Source organism: Saimiri boliviensis, chromosome 11, assembly GCF_048565385.1.
Source record: "Saimiri boliviensis isolate mSaiBol1 chromosome 11, mSaiBol1.pri, whole genome shotgun sequence".
NCBI classification, from domain to species: Eukaryota; Metazoa; Chordata; class Mammalia; order Primates; family Cebidae; genus Saimiri; species Saimiri boliviensis.
In genome coordinates, this window is record NC_133459.1 from 7772062 (window position 1) to 7794120 (window position 22059).

Sequence of the window (22059 nt, forward strand, 5' to 3'; positions counted from 1 at the left end):
AAAAAAAAAAAAAAGCCAAGATTTTGAAAGAAATTTCCCCTGTGAAATGGTAGCTTCGCTCAGGCCCCTGGAGTTCCGGCCTGCTGCTCGCCGTCATCCCGTCCCACTGGCAGCCCTATGGATTTCAGACGTGCTCACTCAGGCCCCACGATCACAGAATCCTCTTATTTTTGAGAAAGGGTCTCGCTCTGTCACCCAGGCTGGAATACAGTGGTGTGACCTTGGCTCACGGCAGCCTTGACCTCCTGGGCTCAATCAATTCTCCAGCCTCAGCCTTCTGAGTAAGTATGCCACCGTGCCCAGCTAACTTCTGTGTTTTTTGTAGAGACAGGGTCTTGCCATGTTGCACACGCCAATCTTTAGCTCCTGAGCTCAAGCAATGCTCCCACCTCAGCCTGTGTTGGGTTTACAGGCACGAACCACTGAACCTGGCCACCAATTCTTAATCTCTACCTTTCCTTCTTACTGGTTCTGCTTCTCAGATTAAATCCTGAGATAAATGAACAAGAATGTCCACAAGAGGGCTCCCCAGCTCCCTGACTGTGCACTGGAAAGCACAACTCAAGATACTGATTTGAGAGAAAATCAAATAGAACATGAGACTTCTTCAAGGGGCAGATGGCAACCAGTTTCTCATCTCTGACTTTTATTACTTATTTTTATTTGAGACGGTCTTGCTCTGTTGCCAAGTGTAACGGCATGATCTTGGCTCACTGTAACCTCCACATCTTGGGTTTAAGCCATTCTCATGCCTCAGCCTCCTGAGTAGCTGGGATTACAGGTGCATGTAACCACATCCAGATAATTTTTATATTTTTAGTAAAGGCGGGGTTTTGCCATATTGGCCAGGCTGGTCTTGATCTTCTGACCTCAGGTGATCTGCCCACCCTGGCCCCCCAAAAGCTGGGATTACAGGTATGAGCCACCACACCTGGCCTCATCTCTCTCTTCTGAATAAATGTATTCCTCACACCCTGTATTTAGCATTTCGAAAGAAATTTCCTAGAACAGTACTTTCCACAACATTCAAGTTTTCTATCTGCATAATCCGATGCAATGGGCATCAGCTACAAATGGCAGCTACCGAGCACGTGCAACCTGATGTGTGAGAAACCAAGGAATGCAATTCGTTCATTTAAATGGGGTCCCGAGGTCTTCCGGGTACCCTTCTACGTTCCTGCCCAGAGTTCCCTTTCAATCCTTCTACTTGCTTTCCCCAGGAAGAGACCCACATCTTAGCGCTTCCCAGGATGGTCACATTTACCCTGGAGTCCTTCTGGCCTGAACAGTATGGTTACATAACCCAGTAGCTACCATCTTTAAGATGATCAACACATAGGCCTGCATTTGAATTGTCTTCCAAATTAGGTGTCTGAACAAAGTCTTGCTCTGCCTCTGAGCTTAGACTCCCTGCTGTGACCCCACGACTCTGGAGGGATAGCGGATAGCGTCTCCTCTCTTGCATTTGCCTCGTCTCCTCCCAAGGACCCAGGAAAATGTTCTCTACAGAGTTCTCAAAGGCCAACACCCTATGGGCAGGCCCCCTGAACACTAAGGACAAGACCCAGACTGTCCCAAATACACACGGCCACACAAAACAGGGTATTCTCATGGTTCACTGATGCCTTTTATTTTGAGCACAAAACCACTGGGGATCTTGCCTGAGCCACACCCCGGAAATGACACTGGAGGTTCATACTGCTGCAGACACTTGGTGGAAAGCGAGGCGAGAAAAACAACAATTTGGGCCAATTACATGACTGCAAAGCTAGGGCTGCCAAGAGGGCTCCAGGGAGCCTGGCTGCTGCGGAAGTTCTAAGGAAGCAGTGCGAACTCCACCGTGGTGGGCGAGGGGAGCTAACTAGCAGGGGCCCCTGCGAGTGCTGGTCGGGGGGCCTGGAGCTGCCCGAGCTGACACAAGGGGAGGAGTCTAACCAGCCAACAGGCGACTGAAGGGCTGGCCTGCCCACCGCTTACTTGGCCAGGGGGTTTCTGAAGTTCCTGCCAGCAAACTTGGCCTTGCTGCCCAGCTCCTCTTCAATTCTTGGAAGAGATGGGGAGGAAAAAAGAAAAGTCAGTCTTCAAGTTGTAAGTTTTCCCACCCCAGATGTCAAAGACACAGACAGCCCCACTCCTCTTGGGAAGCTGAGAACCCGGAACTCTCCAGTTTGTCCACCTTCTTAAACCCTCTATACTGTGCTGCTCTGAGACTCGAGAAACAGAGAAAATGTGTGTGCTGCTTGAATCTTGATGTTAGACCCTGTCTCAAACAAACAAAACAACAAAAAAGTCCATGTCTACTGTTCACCTGCTTTTTTTGTGGATGCCTGAAAATTCCCAGGATTCAGTTTTAATGAAGGGGTAATAAGGAAGTACTCAGGAATGGGTGTTCCGTTTCCCTACAAGTCCAGGAAATAATAACTAAAAAAGGGGGCAAGTCTCCCAGTGTTCAGGGGCTTTCCAAGGACACAGACAGGAAAGGGGGACCAGAACCAGCCCCGCAGTGCCGACGAGTAAATCCAGCCATGTGTCTTTTGGCTTTTTCTTCCTCCCTCCAAGCCCTGGCTCCACATCCACAAAAGAGGGGTTAAGTGGCTGAAACAGATCATATGAAGCAACTCTGAAAGCTGTAAGGCTCAACTGTTGAAGGTGGTCCTATCCTCCCTCACCAGAAGAGGGCAGCACTGTGTGGAACAGGCTCCTGCCTCTGGTGGCACTGGGCGGGTGCGGGGTCTATGCCTAACTCTGCCTGGACCTAAGCCTGATCTGGGCCTGGCTGTCTGCACTGTGCGCCTGTACCCATACACGTTCCCAGAGCCAGAAGCCCCTGGGGAGGGGCAGTGCCTACTCTGAGTGCAGGCCCCTGTTCTCAGGAGCCCCCCTTACCTGAGGAGCTGGTTGTACTTGGCCAAGCGCTCAGATCGGCAAGGGGCACCAGTCTTGATCTAGGAGAAAAGAAAGGCCATTCGCTTATAGCAGACAGACAGGCTTTACAGGCATTTCTGGCAGGGAGAGGGTATGATGTCAGAGATAATTTCTAGAAGACCTGACCCTAGGACAGAGGGTCCATATCACACAGGAAGGGCACTCATGGCCTTGTTCTGTTCAGGTTCTGAAACCAGGGCAGTGACTCAGGGGAGATGAGCAACAACAGGACAGACATGGAACGGCACTGGTTTTGGGTATTCCTAGGAAGCTGAGGTCAGAGAGAAGAAAGGAGACGCTCATTCTCACCTGCCCAGTGCATAGCCCCACCACCAGGTCGGCGATGAAGGTATCTTCAGTCTCCCCAGAACGATGAGACACCATGACGCCCCAACCATTGGCCTGGGCCAACTTGCACCTGGAAGCCAAGAGACAACCCAGATGGCATGAGCGCATTTTCTGGTGCCACAAACCCCAATGCCATTATTCCTCAGTGCCGGCAGGGGAGCAGCGGCAGGGCTGCCAGTGGCTAAAGCTCTCCATGCGTGGGCTGTCAAGAGCAGAGGACAACTGTCACCCTCCTCTGAACTCTTCCACCTCCAGGACCTTCTCAGCCTGCTTGTCATGGTTCAAACATTGGGTTCAGCCTCCCTTGATGAGAGAAAGACTAGTGATCCCTGACAGAGCCCCTCACAGATACATCCGCTCAACCACCATCTCCACGTAAAATGAAGGCACGTGTCAAAAGCCACAAGGAATCAGGAACAGGCCATCAGTGCTCAACACTCCAGGCCACTTAACTCATTAATTTAAAAAACAGACTCTTACTATGTTGCCCAGTGTGGTGTCAAACTCCTGGGCGTAAGCGATCCACCTGCCTCAGCCTTCCAAAGTGCTGGGACTATAGGCTTGAGCCACCACACCCGGCGTATTTACTTTAGAGCCAGGGTCTTGCTCTGCCACCCAGGATGGAGAGCAGTGGTGCAATGACAACTCACTGCAGCCTCAAACCCCTGGACTCAGTCAATCCTCCCGCCTTAGCCTCCTGAGTAGCTGGGAATACAGGAAAATGCCATCACTCCCGGCTCATTTTTTGAGACAGTCTCGCTCTGTCACCCAGGCTGGAGTGTAGTGGCACAATCTCAGCTCACTGTAACCTCTGTTTCCTGGGTTCAAGTCATTCTCCTGCTGGGACTAAAGGTGTGTGCCACTGCACCTAACTAATCTTTGTATTTTTAGTAGAGATGGGGCTTTCACCACGTTGGCCAGGTTGATCTCAAACTCCTGACCTCATAATCCACCCATCTTGGCCTCTCAAAGTGCTGGGATTACAGGTGTGAGCCACCACGCCGGGCTGTGGCTCATTTTTTTAAATTGGTTTGGAGAGATGAGATCTTGCTATGTTGCCCAGGCTGGTCTTGAACTCCTGAGCTCCTCCTGCCTTGGCCTTCCAACATACTTTTCAATTGAAAAGGCTCCTGAGCTCAAACACGAAACCTGTTGAAATTCCAAGGTGCCCTACATTCTGGCCAGCAGGATTCCCCATCATTGGAAAAAAAGGGCCCTTTTTCCGATTCACAAGGTACAGCTGCGGGCAAGCTGCTGGCCGGGAAGACACTCACGCCTGCAGGGACTCGGTCACGGAGCCAATCTGGTTCACTTTGAGCAGGAGGCAGTTGCAGGACTTCTCATTTGCAGCCTTGGCAATCCTCTTCGGGTTGGTCACTGTGAGATCATCCCCCACCACCTGGATTCCTACACCGGCTGTGAACTTCTGCCATGCTCCCCAGTCATCCTGGTCAAAGGGATCTTCGATAGACACCACTAAGGGAAGGAGGGACAGGCCTCATCAGTGTGATCCTCCCAGCGTGCTCCACTGCAGCGCCCAGAGCCTTGCCTCCCACTTCACTTGCTGCCTGCCTGGCCCCACACTGCCCAAAATCATAGGACATGGATGTCCCCCAGCTGATCCTGGAAACACTGTGCCCACCAACCTACTCCTGCAGCAGGGGACACAAGTCACCCACAGTCCTGGGTCTAAAGGTCTTAAAAAAAAAAAAAAAAAAAAAAAAAAATCTCGCTGCCACCCAGACTTGAGTGCAGTGGTGCAACCATAGTTCACTCCAGCTGCAAAATCCTGGGATCAAGCGATCCCACCTCAGCCTCCCCAGTCACTGGAACTACAGGGGTATGCCGACCCACCCTGCTACTTATTTTAATTTTTGTGTAGAAATGGAGTCCTGCCATGTTCCCTACGCTAACCTCAAACTCCTGGGCTCAAGTGAGGATGTCTCAGCCCCTCGGCATGCTGGGATTACAGGTGTGAGCCACCATACACCCGGCCTCAAAACAAAAAAAAATTTTTTTAGACCTACAAGAGGACATGTATTTACCTAGGGTGGTTTGAGTTTAGTGCCACTGAAGATCAGAATGGAGCCACACTCAGAAGTAAGAAGACCTGAGTTTGGGTCTTGGCTCAACCTCGAACGCTCAGACTCTGGAGTCAGATTTCCCTGTCTGAATTCTTGGCTCACCATTTGCTGTGTGCTCTCGGGCAGATTATTCAGATATACCACCCACCCCCTCCTTGCAGCCATCACTAGCCAGCCAGATGCTCTCGCTGCCCTGCTGCAGGTGGGTGGCTGGAAAGGGGAGATGGCACCCTGGAAGCACTCACCTGGGTAGTCCTTGATGAAAGACTTGTACAGGTCGGCCAGCTGGTCAGGTGAGATGTACCTGCTGGGGTCATCAGGAGACTTAAAGTCCAGGTCATACTTCCCAGACCTGTAGAACTCGGAGGCCGCCACATCCATGCCGATGACCACCTTATCGGTGTAGCCAGCTTTCCCAATTGCAGTCTTCAGCAGCTCCAGGCCTAGGAAGAGATGGCAGCAACAGGTTTGGAAAACAGGCAGAGAGAAAACTTCCCTTCAACAGCTGCTACACAGGGACTGTAACACAAAGATCAAAAGGTGTTCAGGCTCCAGCAAGTAGTTCTGACAATGTCAGTTACTCTTTTTTTTTTCCTGCTTTGGGGCAAGAAACCATGGGTCAGAGCTCTTGGTGCATACTATGTGGGAAATTCAGTACAGCTTCCAAGAAGGTAGCCTTTCCCACTGACAAATGCTCCCAAATTTAGTGCCCAGGAACAGCTGTCCTGGCCAAGACACAGTTACAGTAACGAGCTGAGATCAGCTGTCTCGAGGCACACACCTTCAACAGTGCTGAAGCGGGACCTAAGAGAAAGCCCAGTGAAGGGCAGCCCTCGGTGGCAGGACCCTCCCGCCAGGCTGGGCTGTGCCGTCCACAGCTGAGCTGCCCTGCCAGCAGGATAGACAGACACTTGGCTCCTCAAGTTATTAGGTACTGCTTGAGCCCAGGAGGTGGAGGCTGCAGTGAGCCGAGATCGCACCACTGCACTCCAGCCTGGGCGACAGAGCGAGACTCCATTTCAAAAAAAAAAAAAAAAGAAAATTAAAAAATGAAGCTTCTCTTTTCCTCCTTAAAACCCTTTTGGAGGGTCTTGATCCTAACTACAGGTGGAAAGAACACATTTCCCACAAAGGCATGTGTGGACGACCCCCTCCGAGGGAGCTGGCACAGCGCCTTTACCTTCTTTATTCTCCAGGATGTTGGGAGCAAACCCGCCTTCATCGCCCACATTGGTGGCATCTTTCCCATATTTCTCCTTGATGACATTCTTCAGGTTGTGGTAAACCTCCGCTCCAATGCGCATGGCTTCCCTGAAGTTTGCGGCACCCACTGGGAGGATCATGAACTCCTGCATGGCCAGCTTGTTACCAGCATGGGAACCACCATTGATGACGTTGAACGCCTGGGGAGAGCAGGGCGGAGAAGCATGGCACCAGGCACGACTCATATTTTTAGAGACAGGGTCTTGCTATACTGGTCTTGCTCAGGCTGGTTTCAAACCTTTGGGCTCAAGTGATCCTCCTGCCTCAGCCTCTTCATTAGTTGGGACTACAGGCACGCACTTCTGCACCCAGTTGACACCATTTTGATAGTTGCGAATTTATTATAATCAGAATAAACACTTGTTACTATGTCAGCTAAGGCTCACAGCCTAGCAAGGAAAGTACTGCTGTCATTTCCTCCTCCAGCCTCCATCACAGATAAAGGACTTGGGGCACAGGTGTGAGTTAAGTTCCTGCTCAAGGCCACTCTTAAGGGGCAGAGCTGTGCTGGAGAGTCACGTGTGTTAAGAGGTCGAGGCACAGGTCTTAGGTTCCCAACCAGCAAGCTGAAACCCCCAACTCCTTGCTCGGGAAGTTCCAATAAGCCACTCACCGGCACTGGTAGGATGACTTCGGAGTTGCCAGCCAAGTCGGCAATGTGGCGGTACAGAGGGACCCCCTTCTCAACAGCACCGGCTTTGCAGACGGCGAGGGACACCCCCAGAATGGCATTCGCACCGAACTTAGCTAGAACAGAAGAGAACGGAGTGAAATCTCTGACTCTCCAACTTCTGTCCTGCTGTACTGTACCTGAGGTTGCATTCTGCACCACCACCTCTCCCCACCACACCTCCGCCTCAGTTACGGACCCACCACTGCTGTTCCCCTCTGCAACACAGCCCAACTCCAGTCAACTAGAGGAACTGCCGAATGTATTACAAGAAGCAAAGCTCTTCTGAGTAACCAAACTGATGGGCTGCTGTCACCTGGTTTTACTCCTGATATTTACATGTGATTTCTTAACAGTGACAGAAAGAAATGGGAAGAGACCACAGGCTCATTTAGTTCATCACAAAGATCATGGACCTCTTCCTGAATGTTTTTAAAGCCTTCAGAAGGCTTCACGATCTTCCCCAGTAAAGATGCCACCTTGGACCACTCACATTTATTTTCTGTTCCATCCATCTCAATCATCAGTTTGTCAATCTTCTCTTGTTCTGTGACATTCAGTTTCTACAAGGAAGAGGGAAGAATGAGGGTTTGGTGTCACTCTTATCTGCATAACCTTTGCTCCCATAACATGGAATCTGACTTTGAAATTGTGTAAAATCAAAATCAATGGGGAGACACAAAACTGCCTTTTGCTTGCTTTCAAGATTATCAGACATTTATTCACCCAAGAACGAAACAAAGATGGAGGCTCCAAGACACAATGCTTGTGTTTTGTGTCAAATGGTCTACCCAGGAAGCCCTAAGTGACTTTACACACAAGAGAATTGTCAGGTATGTGCTATGTAAACCACTGCCACCAAGGAACATGGCTTTCATAGGCAGTAGATAAACAAAGCTCACTGTTCACTCATGAAGACCGAGCCCTTGAAAGGCAGGCTCTGTTGCTCACTTGGCTAACCTCAAAGACAGCAAATCCTCATCCTCTGATGGGAGGCATTATTTCTGCAAATCGTCCGAAATCATTTAGCAAAGCATCTAATGATGGATCAAAATGAGTTCCTGATGAGACTATAAAGTAATAAAACTGATGTACTGGGAACTGGCTCAAAGTAATCCAATAAAAATCAGCATTACTTTTTAATGTTTTTAAAATTTTTTATTTTTGAGACAGTCTTGCTGTCACCCAGGCAGGAATGCAGTGTCACGGTTTTGACTCACTGCAACCTCCACCTCCTAGGCTCAAATGATCCTCCAAATTCAGCTGGGACTCTAGGTGTGCACCATGATGCCTGGCTAATTTTGGTATTTTGTAGAGATGGGTTTCCCCATGTTGCCCAGGCTGGTCTCCAACTCCTAGCCTCAAGGGATCTGCCTGCCTCAGCCTCCTACAGTGTTGGGATTACAGGCATTAGCCACTGCGCCCAGCCAAAAATCAGCATTACTTTTCAAACTTACTAATATATTAATAACAAGGCATTACTTTTATATACAATATTCTTGATACAAAAAATATGCAAAGAAAATCAACTGATCTCATGCTGTATTAGCAATTTGGTGTCTTCTTGCAGCTTTGTCAAGGCATCACCGAAACAAGCAGGCAGTTGCCCAAGCACACAGCTTCAGAGGCCAGTCCTCACTAACAGTTTGGTATGTTTCTCCCAAGGGGAAAAAAATGCCAGGGGATGCCCCGCTCATCACACGAGTCACACTCCATAAGGGTACGAAGGGACAGAGTAAGGTATGTGTGGAGGTATGTCCAGGAGACTGGCAGGGGTTGGTACTGGCAGATTTCATCTGGGGGCCAGTCGGGCAGAGGGTGATTACAGAGTGTCACAAAAGCAAGGCCTAAACCAACAGGTCAGGGACAGAGACAAAGAAGCGCCTGCTTTTCCCTCATGTACAGAATGAATTCCCGGAGGAGAGGGACTAGACAGATGCAGAGACGGAGGCTGTGGCTGGGCTAGCACTGGGCCTAGAGAGCTTTGTGATTTTTATTTTTATTTTTGAGATGGAATCTTACTTTGTTGCCCAGGCTGGAGAGCAGTGGCACAATCTCTGCTCACAGCAACCTCTGCCTCCCAGCTTCGAGTGATTCTCATGCCTCAGCCTCCCGAGTAGCTGGGACTACAGGCGCACGCCACCACACCTGGCTAATTTTTGTATTTTTAGTAGAGATGGGGTTTCACCACGTCGGCTAGACTGGCCCCCAATTCCTGACCTCAAGTGATCCCTACACCTTGGCTTCCCAAAGTGCTGCGTTTAGAGGCATGAGCCACTGCACCTGGCCCAGAGCATTTTTAGACAGGGGTTTTCAAACTGGTCTCATCTGACAAGTGCCACAGATATTACGGAGGGAAGGGCTGAAGGGAGGGTAATGAGGTAAAAACCTGCTGAGTTGGGTGTCTGCTAGGTCCCCAGCCCTACCTCACCTCCAGCAGCTCTACTTTTGTATCTGACATGTTGAAGGTTTCCAGGATGATTTTACTTAACAGGAAGGAACTTCACTGTTAAAGTCAATAGAATTATAGTAAATAATTCCAAAGTTCATGAGAAATTAGTCACCATGGACACTATCACAAACACCCCTGAGAAAGCTGCTCTTAAAATCTGGATCTTAATTTCCCAAAGGCCCCGAGAGTTGCAGGCGAGAAAAACACCTCAGGGTGCTAAGTGTCTCTCTTCTGATGCAATTCCATCTGCTATCAGAAGTAGACAGTCAGGTAGCAGGCAGGTTAGAATTATGTCGTGCACGGATTGTTCTCATGCATGACAGGGAATCCGATCGGCTTCTGTAGCTCTCAGAATAAGCTCTTCCATAAACAGGAGAGCCCCTGGGCCTGGGAGACACTCGGGTGGCATTAGATACATTAGTTATCAGGAAGCAGGTCCTACCTTGCTAACCAGGGCAGGCGCAATAGTTTTATTGATGTGCTCAACAGCCTTTGAGACACCTAGAAGGAACAATTAAATCAAATTACTGACATTAACTTTAAAACAAGGCTCGAGCAGCACTGCTAAAGAGAACCGCTGTTGAGGCCGACCCGGAAGCCCACCAAAGGACCTTCCGTGGGACCTCTTCCCCCTCTCCCCTTCCCCCCAGAATCGGAGAACTTTCTGGCCCAGTCTGAGTGCTCCTACCTAGGACCCCAGAGGGTTAGAGCCACACCAAGAGCAGCTGGCTCACAGCGATCTGACAGGAAGTTAGTTTGCAAGACCATGCACTGGAAACACCAGCAGCAGCCTAAAGGCTGTCCAATCAGTTACCTGAGTGCACAGGGCTGGTGCCAGGAACTCATTAATATACTTAACGGGTCTGGAGACGCCTGCCCGGCAGAGGAGGATGAAGAAGGAAAAATGAGAGAGAGACTCAGAAGAGAACCGGTGATGAAGGACTGCGAGTGAGAGACAGCGAGGGACAGGAAAGCAGAGGCGAGCATTTCAGCGACCATGCGTTCAATCTTCCACAAATGCTGACTTACTGAGCACTCATTACCATTAAGGAACAGCACCATCCTGCTCCGGGTAAGTCCCCACGTAGGCCATTGAATGGTGACATGGTAAGATGTTTGTGTGCGGAGAGTGCTTCTTAGAGCATTACAGCAGACTGAACACCCAGCACCACCACTGCGACACCAGCCCAGCATTTCCCAACATGATTTCACATTGCCCCTTCCCTGCGGCCTTTCTGGAGTTTTCCGGGTGCCCTGCTACCCCATTGAGAATGTATGATCTAGCCCTATGTGCTTGTCTGTAATTTGACCACATATTCTATCTATAGACAGGTCAAAGTTGCACAAACACTAAGTCAGTTTGAATACAGCCAGTTAGAGGCTGGCTTTGCCAAAGAGCAGGGCTTCTGTGAGTCATTCAATAGGAAAATCAAGCTAAATGACACATCTGTAGCTCACCATTAAGGGTAGGCCATTGGCTAGACCTCCCCTGGATACCTCCTTGCCTTGAAGAAGCTAATCTGTAGGGCCCACAGAACCCTCCTGAGAGATGGGGAGCCTTTTCTTTAGTTAACAGGCCCTGTTCTCATCCTTGGGTTCCTGTCTTAACCATGGAGTGTTTCGTAGATTGTGGACAAAGTGCAATCGAAACAAGCATTAAAACTCTCGAGCCTGAGCGTGAAGGGTTAGGAAACCTGGAATCAACACATCAACTTTCCTGTCCACGTGGTGGGGCAGTGCTTCCATTAACATCATGGGTTACAGCAGGTTTACTAGCCATAAACCTGCAAATCCAAGCCCCCACCACCCTAGAGAGGAAGACAGGACTGGGCAAGGCCAGGAGCAAGGGCTGGAGGCAGGGAGGCCATGGGCTGTGGGTTTTTAAGGCTTACCCTTCCCCATATAGCGAGTCTTATCATTGTCCCGGAGCTCTAGGGCCTCATAGATACCAGTTGAAGCACCACTGGGCACAGCAGCTCTGAAGAGACCTGGATGAGAAGGAAAAAGACAATACTAGCCATTAAGAAATCCAGTTACAGCACAAGCCCCAGCTCCTTCCCACCCACAGTGGCATCTGTCATTAGAGAACTGTTTCTTCCTCTCACCAGCTGGGGGATTTAAATGCTCCGGCCTGTTCTTTGTGCCTTTCATGTGCTTATGATCCTGTACTGCAAACCTTACTACAAAGATGACTAATTCCCCTAGCAGAAAGAAACCGCTCTCCAGTAGAGCCTGCATACCACCTGGGGTCTTGTTAAAATGCAGATTCTGACCCAGGACATCCGAGTATGTATCACTCACAAGCTTGCATTAGTGCCCTGTGGATTACCCCAGAAGCACTGCCCGACAGAAATACAATGCGAGCCATACAGGGCATCGAAGATGTTCTGGTACTATACGTATGTGTGTGTATGTATCTATAAATATACATGTGCTTGTTTTGTTTGTTTTGAAACAGTCTCACTATATCCCCAGGCTGGAGGGGCGCATGGCATGGCATATGGCATGATCTTGGCTCACTGCAACCTCTACCTACTGGGTTCAAGCGATTCTCCTGCATCAGCCTCCCCAGTAGCTGGGATTACAGATACCCGCCACTGCACCAGACTAATTTTTGTATTTTTAGTAGAAATGGGGTTTCACCATGTTGGCCAGGCTGGTCTGAACTCATGACTTCGTGATCCACCTGCCTCAGCCTCTCAAAGTGCTGGGATTACAGGCCTGAGCTACCACACCCTGCCAGATATTATATTGATGTTAAGCATGAAATTAGGAAATTTATCGGCTCAGGAGGAATATCTAGCTGATTTCTTTCAGTTTGGACAATGCTAAATGCTATTTTGGGGATTCTATGCTCAACTGGGAGCCAGCAAAGAGTATGGATGTGAGGGGAAGGAATAAAGAAAATAAAACGTGCGGTCTAATAAATACAAAAACCGAATCAAGTAATCTTGCAGATTCTGAAACCAGCCATCTGGTGAAACCTACGCCATTAAGCGTAACAAGAGCAATTTTTGGAGGAGGTAAAAGAACAGATGGTGTCAAGGAAGGTGTTGCAGATATCTGCTTAGGTGGGGCAGACAGGTTTAGGGGAGCAGAAAGTGTAGGCAGCCCCCTGAATCTACTTGAAGGTAGAAGAAGTTTCTCCATTTGAGGTGTGTGGAGTGTGAAGGCAAATGACAAAACAACAAAAAACAAAAACAACATCAAAAAACAAAAAACCACCAACCAAACAAAAAAACCACCAGGTATTTCCAGCAAAGGACCCACCAGTGTTCCCCATTGCACTGCAGTGTGTTAGGACAGACTTTCTTCTTGGAACCCGACCTGGGGCTCCCTACATATCCACCCGGCACTGGATTGGGCAAAGATGAGATGAAAACAAGAGGCTTGGGTCTGTGGACTTTTGGGGATAATGATGTGTATGCATAGTTACCACTCTGGTGGGGATGTTGACAATGGGGGAGACTACGCACGTGCAGGGGCAGCGGGTACACGTGGGTTCATGTGGGTGCACGGGCCTCTGCACTTTCCGCCTGCTTTTGCTGTGAAGCTAAAACCTAAAACTGCTCTAAAAAAAGGCCATGAGATAGGAAGAGAGACGAAGATGAAATGTTCTGAACAAGTTATCGTGTTTTTCGAAAAGGATTAAGACATAGAAGAGAAGCTCCATTCATTTCAATTTCAAAATGTCTGCCTCCCAACAATCCCCTGGTGTCTGGGGTCTTTCGTTGCCTGAAGTTCAGTAATTTCCAACCAGAAAGTTCTACTCATTGACTAAGTAAACCAGTCTCACTGGATGAAGCAAATTCTTGCATCCTGTGAGAGCCCTCAGGATTCTGGAGAAACCCCTCTGTGCCTGAGAGCCCACAGAGCAAGCAGCCAGAGGCAGAACACAGGCAGTCTTTTGCCCTGTTAAGTCAGGCCTCAAGGATCCTTCCTTCCTGAGGGGGAGGGGAGGTGCGGGGGAAGGGAAGGGCTGGGGTTCCACTGCTAGGGTGACTCACAGAGCGTGACTCAGCTCTGACTGGCAATTCTCTATAAGTTTAGCACCCCTGAGTGATTCTGCCTGAAGCTCCTTTGCCAACCCTGTCCACTGCGCCATGTGCTGGACGTAACGAAGGGCTACAGAGGCACTGGATTTTCTTCTTACAGTAAAAGGAAGGAGGAGTTTCCCCATTCTGTTGTTTTTTTCTTAAGAAAACTTCTCCAATGGGGATTGATGGCCAGGTAAAAATGAGAGCCTCTGGATTATTCCCAAGCCCACGAGTAAAAACTGTCCTTGATCCTTGCTGAAGAGTGATTTCTAGACACAGAGATAAGGGTGCTAAGTTCACGCCTGCTGGCCCTCCCCTCATCTCTTTCCCTATCAAGAGAGACCATCCTATCATGCTGTCATCGCCATATTTGGTCACAGCAAGCTGTTAGCCAACAACTAGTGATGGGCCCTTTTAGGGACAAGGTCTCATGGTATCACCTTACTTACTTCCTTACCTCACTGACTTAGGAGCCAACTTATGTGGTTTTAAGCCAAGGGGCACCAAGATACTGGCTACATGCCGAAAAATCCCCCAACCCTGCTTGTCAGGAATCACAACCTACTAGCACAAGCAGACAGAAAGAAAAGCTTTAATTGATTTTTTTTTTTGCCCAAGGCTCCAGTATTTGTACAAAAATTTAAAAACAAAGCGTGGTAGAAGGAATTGTGGAAACCAAGGTGGCACATACCTTTTGCGGTGAAGAGATCAACCTCAACAGTGGGATTCCCACGAGAGTCAAAGATCTCCCTGGCATGGATCTTGAGAATAGACATGGTGGATTTCTGTAGGGGGAAATACACAGGTCATATTTTCCATAAGCCATAACGCTGCATTTGCTTACTCATTCAAGGAATCACTTCCGAGGTTCGTGGACTGTGAAGAATTGGCATTGGACTGAATACTGGATGTTGGAAAGCTGGTGAGGGTGGGGGGAAAAGCCTGCTGGAAAGCAGTGGGAATTCTCCTAAATAAGTAGTTAGACCTAGCTCTGGAAGGCCTTAAGCTATTTATGCCTAGTGTTCCATTATTGGAACACTAAGCGTGTGGGAGTTATTTTTATTCTACTGCCCAAGTCATCGCCAAGGTTTGATTTTTCACAAAAAATATTTGGAACCTCCGGCATAAATGGTTTAAGCCCCAGCAACTGAGGTCTTGTTCTGTAAGCAAAAAAAGAGAAAAAGCCCACAAATTTGTGTGCCCAGGGAGAAATCAAATCTAACTGGAACGATGAATGTGTTGCTAGATGCAGAACTGGCTACTGTCATGAGCGAACAACGAGGGTTGGCAGGGGAATGGAAAGGAACCAAGAACAGACATGAAGGTCACAAGCAAAACCACTAGGACGAGGCCAAAACGGGGTGGGGGGACCTGGCGAAAATCTGGCTTGTAGCAGAATTAAAATAGTGAATCACAAATTTGGCCATAATTCTTCAGATTAAATTTGAGACAGGAGCAGAATATTCACTTGGTAGATACTGAAAATAAAATTCTGAGTTTGGAGGTCAGGAACAATGAAATCCTTGGACTGTGATCTTTCCTACTACCATTTTCTGGGACTTTCAGATTTCACAGTACTTGGGTCTTCAGTATTGTTACGTCATTAATGACGACATCTTTATTTTGATTACTTTTTTTAAGACACGGGGGTCTCACTATGTTGTCCAGGCTGGTCTCAAGTAATCCTCCCCTGCCTTGGCCTCCCAAAGCATGCTAGGATTATAGGGGTGAGCTACCAAGACCAGACAATAATGACATCTAATTAGTATTTCTTTCCAAGTGGGCTTTATAATTTGGAAATAGAGGAAAGATTCTCTGAACACCAGGGTACTTCAAGGGAAGGGGCTTCCTTTGAAAACACTTGAAAAAAACAAAACAAAACAAAAAAAACCCAAGAATTTGCAGCAATGAAAAACAAATAGCAATTCCTTAAAGAAAAACCCTTTCTTACTTTTTTCCTTGGTGCCCTCCAAAGAAACTAACTGAGCAACTTACAGAACCCAGGTGGGTGAGAGGAACTTAGTGTTCAAAGCCATTATCTAGCTGGGCTCCCCTCCAACATCTCCTCTGGAATGTCCTGGGGCAGCAAATGGCAGATTTTTAACTTTCAAAATTAGATACTGAAGTCACTTGTGTGGCTTTGTAGTCTATGTAACAATGGAATTTTATTCATTAGCCAAGAAAAATGTATTTAGTTTTTATCTACTAGGTTCCAAAAAGGCAAGTTTATTTAAACATATTTTTAGAAATAAGCTAATATTGCATTTTGGCAAATTACATACTCGAGTAACATTTCTATCACTGCAAAAAGTTCTCTCAGGTCGTTTCTAGTCAATATCCCCCTGCCCCATTTCCAGACCACCACTGTGATTTACTTTGTGTATCTCAGACATACTTTTACAGGCAATTTTATGAGGGCACCTCAGCGTTTTGGGTTTCATTTTAGTGACTTAAGACAAAGGTCTTGCAATGTGAAAATAAAATGTAAGCGATCTTTAAGTTGGATAGACAAACTATTCTGCAAAGTTGTCAAAGCTCAGGAGCACAGGCAGGGAGGAGGGTTGGTCTGACTTCAACATTCACTGCCTTTTTTTTTTTTTTTTTTTTTGAGACAAGAGTTTCACTCTTCTCGCCCAGGCTGGAGTGCAGTGGCGCCATCTGGGCTCAGTGCCTCCTGGGTTCAATTGATTCTCCTGCCCCAGCCTTCCGAATGGCTCGGACTACAGGCGGCTGCCACCACGCCTGGCTAATTTTTGTATTTTCAGTAGAGACGGGGTTTTACCACGTTGGCCAGGCAGGTCTAGACATCGTGATCCGCCCACCTCGCCCTCCCAAAGTGCTGGGATTACAGGCGTGAGCCACTGTGCCCAGCCCATTCGAAGCTTTTTAGTTGCCTAGATGGAACCCCAAATTAGGGACTCAGTAAATGAACCGAGCAGTTAGGGTCTGGGTGGGCCCGAAAGGCAAGTCAAGTCATGGACACCACCGCCCAGAGAGAAGCGCACAGCGCAGGGGAACAGCAAACAGGAAGCTTTCTTAAAATACATCCTTCTTAAGTCAGATCATGGCCCGACTGTTGGTGGCCAGCCGGGGAGCCGCTCTTGCCCAACTTGGGCGAGGTTGCCTGGAGGGCTTCCCAATGATCCAACGGCTCTGCGGCAGGTTCCTCGTGAAGAGGTGCCTTCTCGGAGGGAAATGAGTCACCAGCCTACGGGGCAGAAGCGCGGGCAGGGGCTGCAGGTGGGGGAGGGGGGCGCAGCCTCGTGGGCATCTCCCCTCTCGACACCCTCCTCCATCTTAGGAAGGGCCTGGCCTGAGTGCGCACCGCCAAGTCTGCGTTTCTCCCAAAAACCTTACACTTGGCTACAATGGAGAAGCAACTTCCACTCCCAGTTGCACACGCGAGCTAAGAGACTCGCGAGTCCAGCTCCCGACCTTCCCCGACAGTGACCCAGCCCTGCAGTCCGAAACCACGTGCTGACCTGCACTTTCCCCTCCAAAGAAACTGGGGGCCCTGCATGTACGCCTAGCATTGCGCTCCCGCCCCGGGCCTCGGGGTGGGCGGAGGCGCCAGTTCCCACCCGGGGAGATGGCTCGCACGCGCCCCCGACTCCGCCACGCTGGGCCTGCGGGCGCGCGGCCTCCCGGTGAGGGGAAAGAGCCCGGCTCGTCCAGAAAAGCCCTGCGTTGCTTGCCGGTTGCTCAGCCCCTCACCGATCATTACCTAACCGCCGGGTCTCGTCGCCTGGGGGAGAAGCGGAGAGGGCTGCAGACACCGAGATGAGCGTTAAGCCGGAGAGGTCTGCGCGCTTCAGGTCCTCACAGCTTCTGTCCGCGCCGCCCGCGCCGACTTCCTGCCCAGCTAAGGGAGGCCCCACCCACTTCCCGCCTCCCTGGCACGCCCCCTCAGCGCCGCCCCGCCACTGGTCACGAGAGCCGTCACTCGGGCCCTCACCTCCCTGAAAGGGGCGTGCCGTTGCGACGGTGGCAGCGGCAGGGAAAGGGGGCCGACGATCCGGTGACGTGAGGCGGGCGGATCTGGGGGACCCAGACTCCCTAGAGGCCCTGTCGTGGTGCCGGCGAAACTCTGACCCCAGATGGGACCCTTGAGCTGAAATGGGGTGTGCGGAGCCGGGGCCCTGGGGGAGGGCCCGGGACGGCGCGGCGGGCATGAGGGCTCCGGACTCTGTCACGTACTCCGAGTCCCGCACGCACTCAGCGTCGCTCCGGGGCCGCCGGTCTGGCCCTCAACCTTGCTGACGACTTTGGCGGCCCGCGCCGGCCCCGGCCCTCCTACCCCGCGCCGCAATCCGGGAGACCCCGCTGGCGTCGAGACGTTGAGTAGCTGAGCGCCTCGGCCTCACTCGGGTTGGGGCGCCGGCCATGCCGCAGCGCTGCGTGTCGGGGGCCACGTGCGCTGCCTGCGCCTGCGCACTGTCCCCCAGCCGCGCCCATCCGGCCGGGCTCCGCCTGCCGCTCGCCAAGGTGACCCCGTCCCTTTCTCCTTGCTGCGGCGAGCATCAGGCCGAGACAGCCAAAGGAAGCTTCACTTCCCTTTAGTTCTGCCTCATACTTTTTGAGTGCCTCCTAGGTGCCCGGCGCACCCCCACCTGCTAACCCAGCGTTAATTCATTCTCCAGCCCATGTTCTGGCTGCATCTGAAATGTCACATTCCCCCTCATTACCATCTAGGGAACTAGATCAAATCTACCTGGATTCTTGTGAACCATTTATGTACATTTTTTGGGACTGGAGTTTCACATAGACCCGGAGAGTTTCTCAAAGTTCAAGACTAGTCCTATTCCATGCAATATGGAAGGAGTTGGTGGATGATTGCACCTTTCTGATCAAGAACTGATAGCCATTACAACTCAGCTCCACAGTACCTCCCCCTCCACTCTAAGGGAGGGTTGAAAGGGTCACTCTGTTTTCTGTTATGGTTACTTTTGTATTTTTCAACATCACTGCTGGTCTGTAAGAGAACTAAACATCTCCTGATTTTCCTCATTTCCTTGCAAAGAGATGTTCAAATATATACTTGAATTTATTATTTCTTCTGGTCAGCTGCAAAAAACTGCTTTTCTTCCTTAACCCCTAGCATTTTCATCCTCGTAGCTACTGAGAGGTTTCCAAGGCGTTGGTTAAAAGTGAAGGCATATTTCGTCCGTAGTATTTGTTTTCCAGTGGGTAAGAAGCAAAAACTTCAAGATTAAATTCAGAAAAATAATTGTAAAATGTTTTATTCGTGTAAAGGATTACACGAATTTTGCAAGCAGAGTTTGTGATTTCACCAGCAATTCACTGATGTTTTTGGCTACTTAAAACCAATATCCCCAGCCCCATGACTCAGCAGCTAAATCAACAGCCCACATCTACTGGTAAGAACTCTAAGAAATCAGGCACTTGGTACTTTTACTTTCAGAGCAGTTCTAAGGCGGGGCCCTGAAATGGCTCCAATCTTATTTTACATGAAAATGGTTAGGGAGATAAAGATACTCTGCTCCTGCCAGAACCAGTAAATCTAGCAAAAATCAGAGGCAGAGTGTGATCCCGGGCTGCCACTGTTGTAAGATTCTTGGAGGCTGCAGCTCCACAGTCTGAGCCAGCACTTTGACCTCACATTGTAGCTAAAATGTTAATGATTACTAGAGATGTCCTGAAATCTTTTCCAAAATTCGTAGGCTGCCAAATGTCTTCCCTGTTTCCATAGCTCCTGAGGCTTTGTTAGCAGGCTGCGGGGTTCACATTTGCTTGTAGTCAGCGGAAGAGCATTTAGTTATTATTTTTCACTTGCTGCAAGTTTGTTGAGCAGTTTTATTGGTGGTGGGCAGGTGGGGCATAACTGTCCAGGGCTAGCGGAATGCCACATCTTGAAGCACTGTAGGTAGCACATTCATGGTGTCTGCAGGTTACTGGGAGCAAGGGAAAGTGAATCTGCTACGGCCTATAACTCGCTTAGATTATTGATTCTACCTGTGATATGTGTGTAAAAACCACCGGTCAGCTGGAGAAGGTGGTCTTGATGAAAGAGGGTCTCCAGCCAGATAGGGAACCTCAGGGTAGGATGAGGAGCTCTGGGGAGGTAAGATACCAGATGAGTGCAGAAGGCCGTGGGGGATCTAGGTGAATGGTCCTGCCTCATGACAGATCATACGGTTTTAGTATTTGGTTATCACTCGTATTTCACATACACCCGAGACCATATAAAGTGTATATAAATGTCTCTGTACCCACATCCCACTTAAGAAATGGAACATTAGAGTCCAGGCTTGGTGGCTCACACCAGTAATCCCAGTACTGTGGGAGGCTGAGGCAAGAGCATTCTCCTGCCTCAACCTCCCAAGTGGCTGGGATTATGGGCATCCACCACCATGCTCGGCTAATATTTTTGTGTTTTTAGTAGAGACGGGTTTCACCATGTTGGCCAGGCTAGTCTTGAATTCCTGACCTCAGGTGATTAACTCACCTTGGCCTCCCAAAGTGCTGGGATTGCAGGTGTGAGCTACATGCCTGGCCTGTTTTAATTTAATTTAATTTATTTTTTTCTTTTTTGAGACAGTCTCTCTCTGTTGCCCAGGCTGGAGTGCAGTGGTGCAATCTTGGCTCACCACAACCTCTGCCTCCTGGGTTCAAGCGGTTCTCCTGCCTCAGACTCCTAAGTAATTGGGATTACAGGCACCCTCCAACATGCCCAGCTAAGTTTTGTATTTAGTAGAGATGGGGTTTTACCATGTTGGTCAGGCTGGTCTCGAACTCCTGACCTCGTGATCTGCCCACCTTGGCCTCCCAAAGTGCTGAAGTTACAGATGTGAGCCACCCCACCTGGCACTATTTTATTTTTTGAGAGGCAGCCTCACTTTGTCACACAGGCTGGAGTGCAGTGGTGTGATCTTGGCTCACTGCAACCTCCGCCTCCTGGTTTCAAGCATCAAGTGATTCTCCTGCTTCAGCCTCCCAAGTAGCTGGGATTATAGGCACCCGCAACCATGCTCAGCTAAGTTTTGCATTTTTTTTTTTTTTTTTTTTTTGAGACGGAGTTTCACTCTTGTTACCCAGGCTGGAGTGCAATGGCGCGATCTCGGCTCACCGCAACCTCCGCCTCCTTGGTTCAGGCAATTCTCCTGCCTCAGCCTCCTGAGTAGCTCGGATTACAGGCACGCACCACCATGCCCAGCTAACTTTTTGCATTTTTAGTAGAGACGGGGTTTCACCATGTTGACCAGGATGGTCTCGATCTCTTGACCTCGTGATCCACCCGCCTCGGCCTCCCAAAGTGCTGGGATTACAGGCTTGAGCCACCGCGCCCAGCCCAAGTTTTGCATTTTTAGTAGAGACAGGGTTTCACCATGTTAGCCAGGATGGTCTCCATATCCTGACCTCGTGATCCACATCTCTGCTTCCCAAAGGGCTGGCATGAGGTGTGAGCCACCATGGCTGGCCATATTTTATTTTTAAATATAAATTTTTTTTTATAAGTACCAAACACTTCACAAATTTCCATGCCGTCTTTGCACAGGGCCCATGCCGGTCTTCTCTGTATCATTCCAATTTTTTTTTTAGTATATGTGATGCCGATTTTTTTTTTTTTTTTTTGATGGAATCTTGCTCTGTAACCCAGGCTGGAGTGCAGTGACGCCATCTCGGCTTGCCGCACCCTCCACCTCTTGGGTCCTGGTTCAAACAATTCTCCTGCCTCAGCCTCCCAAGTAGCTGGGATTACAGGCACGCACCACCACGCCCAGCTTTGTATTTTTAGTAGAGACAGGGGTTTCACCATGTTGGCCAGGCTGGTCTTGAACTCCTGACCAGAATCCACCCGCCTTGGCCTTCCAAGGCTGGGATTACAGGCATGATCACCCACCTCGGCCTCCCAAAGTGCTGAGATTACAGGCGTGAGCCACAGCGCCAGGCCGCTGCAGAGTTTTTCCAACAGTTATGCTAGGTTGGCATTCCTCAGGGTGCCCAAATGAGAGGTGAGAGGATTAAGTAACAAGGCCCAGCGGAGCAGCAGAAGCCAGGAAACAGCAGGCACCTGGGAACAGAGTTACCCTGGGAGGAGTTGATGAAAGGGGGCCCAAGTCAGAGCTGAGATAGAACACCTCCAGGAAAGTCCATCTCAGCAGGCATCAGAGGAAAGCACCTCTATTTGACATCAAAGAACTCAGCATGGCCTCCCTCAGGGCCCCAGAACCTTTATCTTCGGGATGGATGTAATGATAGTATCCTCTGGAGGAGCTCGCAGTCTGGGAATTATTGCTTCAAGCTAGAATGGACACCTAG

The 22059-nt window shown here is 49.5% G+C and overlaps 1 protein-coding gene and 1 pseudogene across 2 annotated transcripts; both read right to left on the reverse strand.

Annotated features, from left to right (window-relative positions):
* Positions 1-1603: 1603 nt before the first annotated feature.
* ENO1 (enolase 1) lies at positions 1604-17636 on the reverse strand. Of its 2 annotated transcripts, none has more exons than XM_010338539.3 (12): positions 17504-17636; positions 14471-14564; positions 11635-11730; positions 10557-10615; positions 7784-7853; positions 7234-7367; positions 6538-6760; positions 5603-5800; positions 4548-4749; positions 3235-3343; positions 2887-2945; positions 1604-2043 (listed from the first exon to the last, which is right to left on the reverse strand). In XM_010338539.3, the coding sequence occupies exons 2-12, from the start codon at positions 14553-14555 to the stop codon at positions 1974-1976; spliced, it is 1305 nt and encodes a 434-aa protein (XP_010336841.1). In that variant the 5' UTR covers positions 14556-14564; positions 17504-17636; the 3' UTR covers positions 1604-1973. The 2 variants fall into 2 exon arrangements, with proteins under 2 accessions (XP_010336841.1, XP_003927976.1); XM_003927927.4 differs by lacking the exon at positions 10557-10615 and adding an exon at positions 10185-10243 and having other exon boundaries at positions 17504-17634.
* A 3614-nt stretch (positions 17637-21250) lies between these two features.
* LOC120366182 (U6 spliceosomal RNA) lies at positions 21251-21351 on the reverse strand (annotated as a pseudogene).
* Between the last annotated feature and the right edge of the window lie 708 nt (positions 21352-22059).

Bases quoted from the DNA above. Each gene is read 5' to 3' on its own strand.
- ENO1 (XM_010338539.3), bottom strand. From the start codon at position 14,555: ATGTCTATTCTCAAGATCCATGCCAGGGAGATCTTTGACTCTCGTGGG. The intron at 6,761-7,233 runs GTGAGTGGCTTA...TGCTCTCCCCAG, and splicing joins AAGTCATCCTACCAGTGCCG to GCGTTCAACGTCATCAATGG. The intron at 3,344-4,547 runs GTGAGTGTCTTC...CTTGGCTTCCAG, and splicing joins GTGACCGAGTCCCTGCAGGC to GTGCAAGTTGGCCCAGGCCA.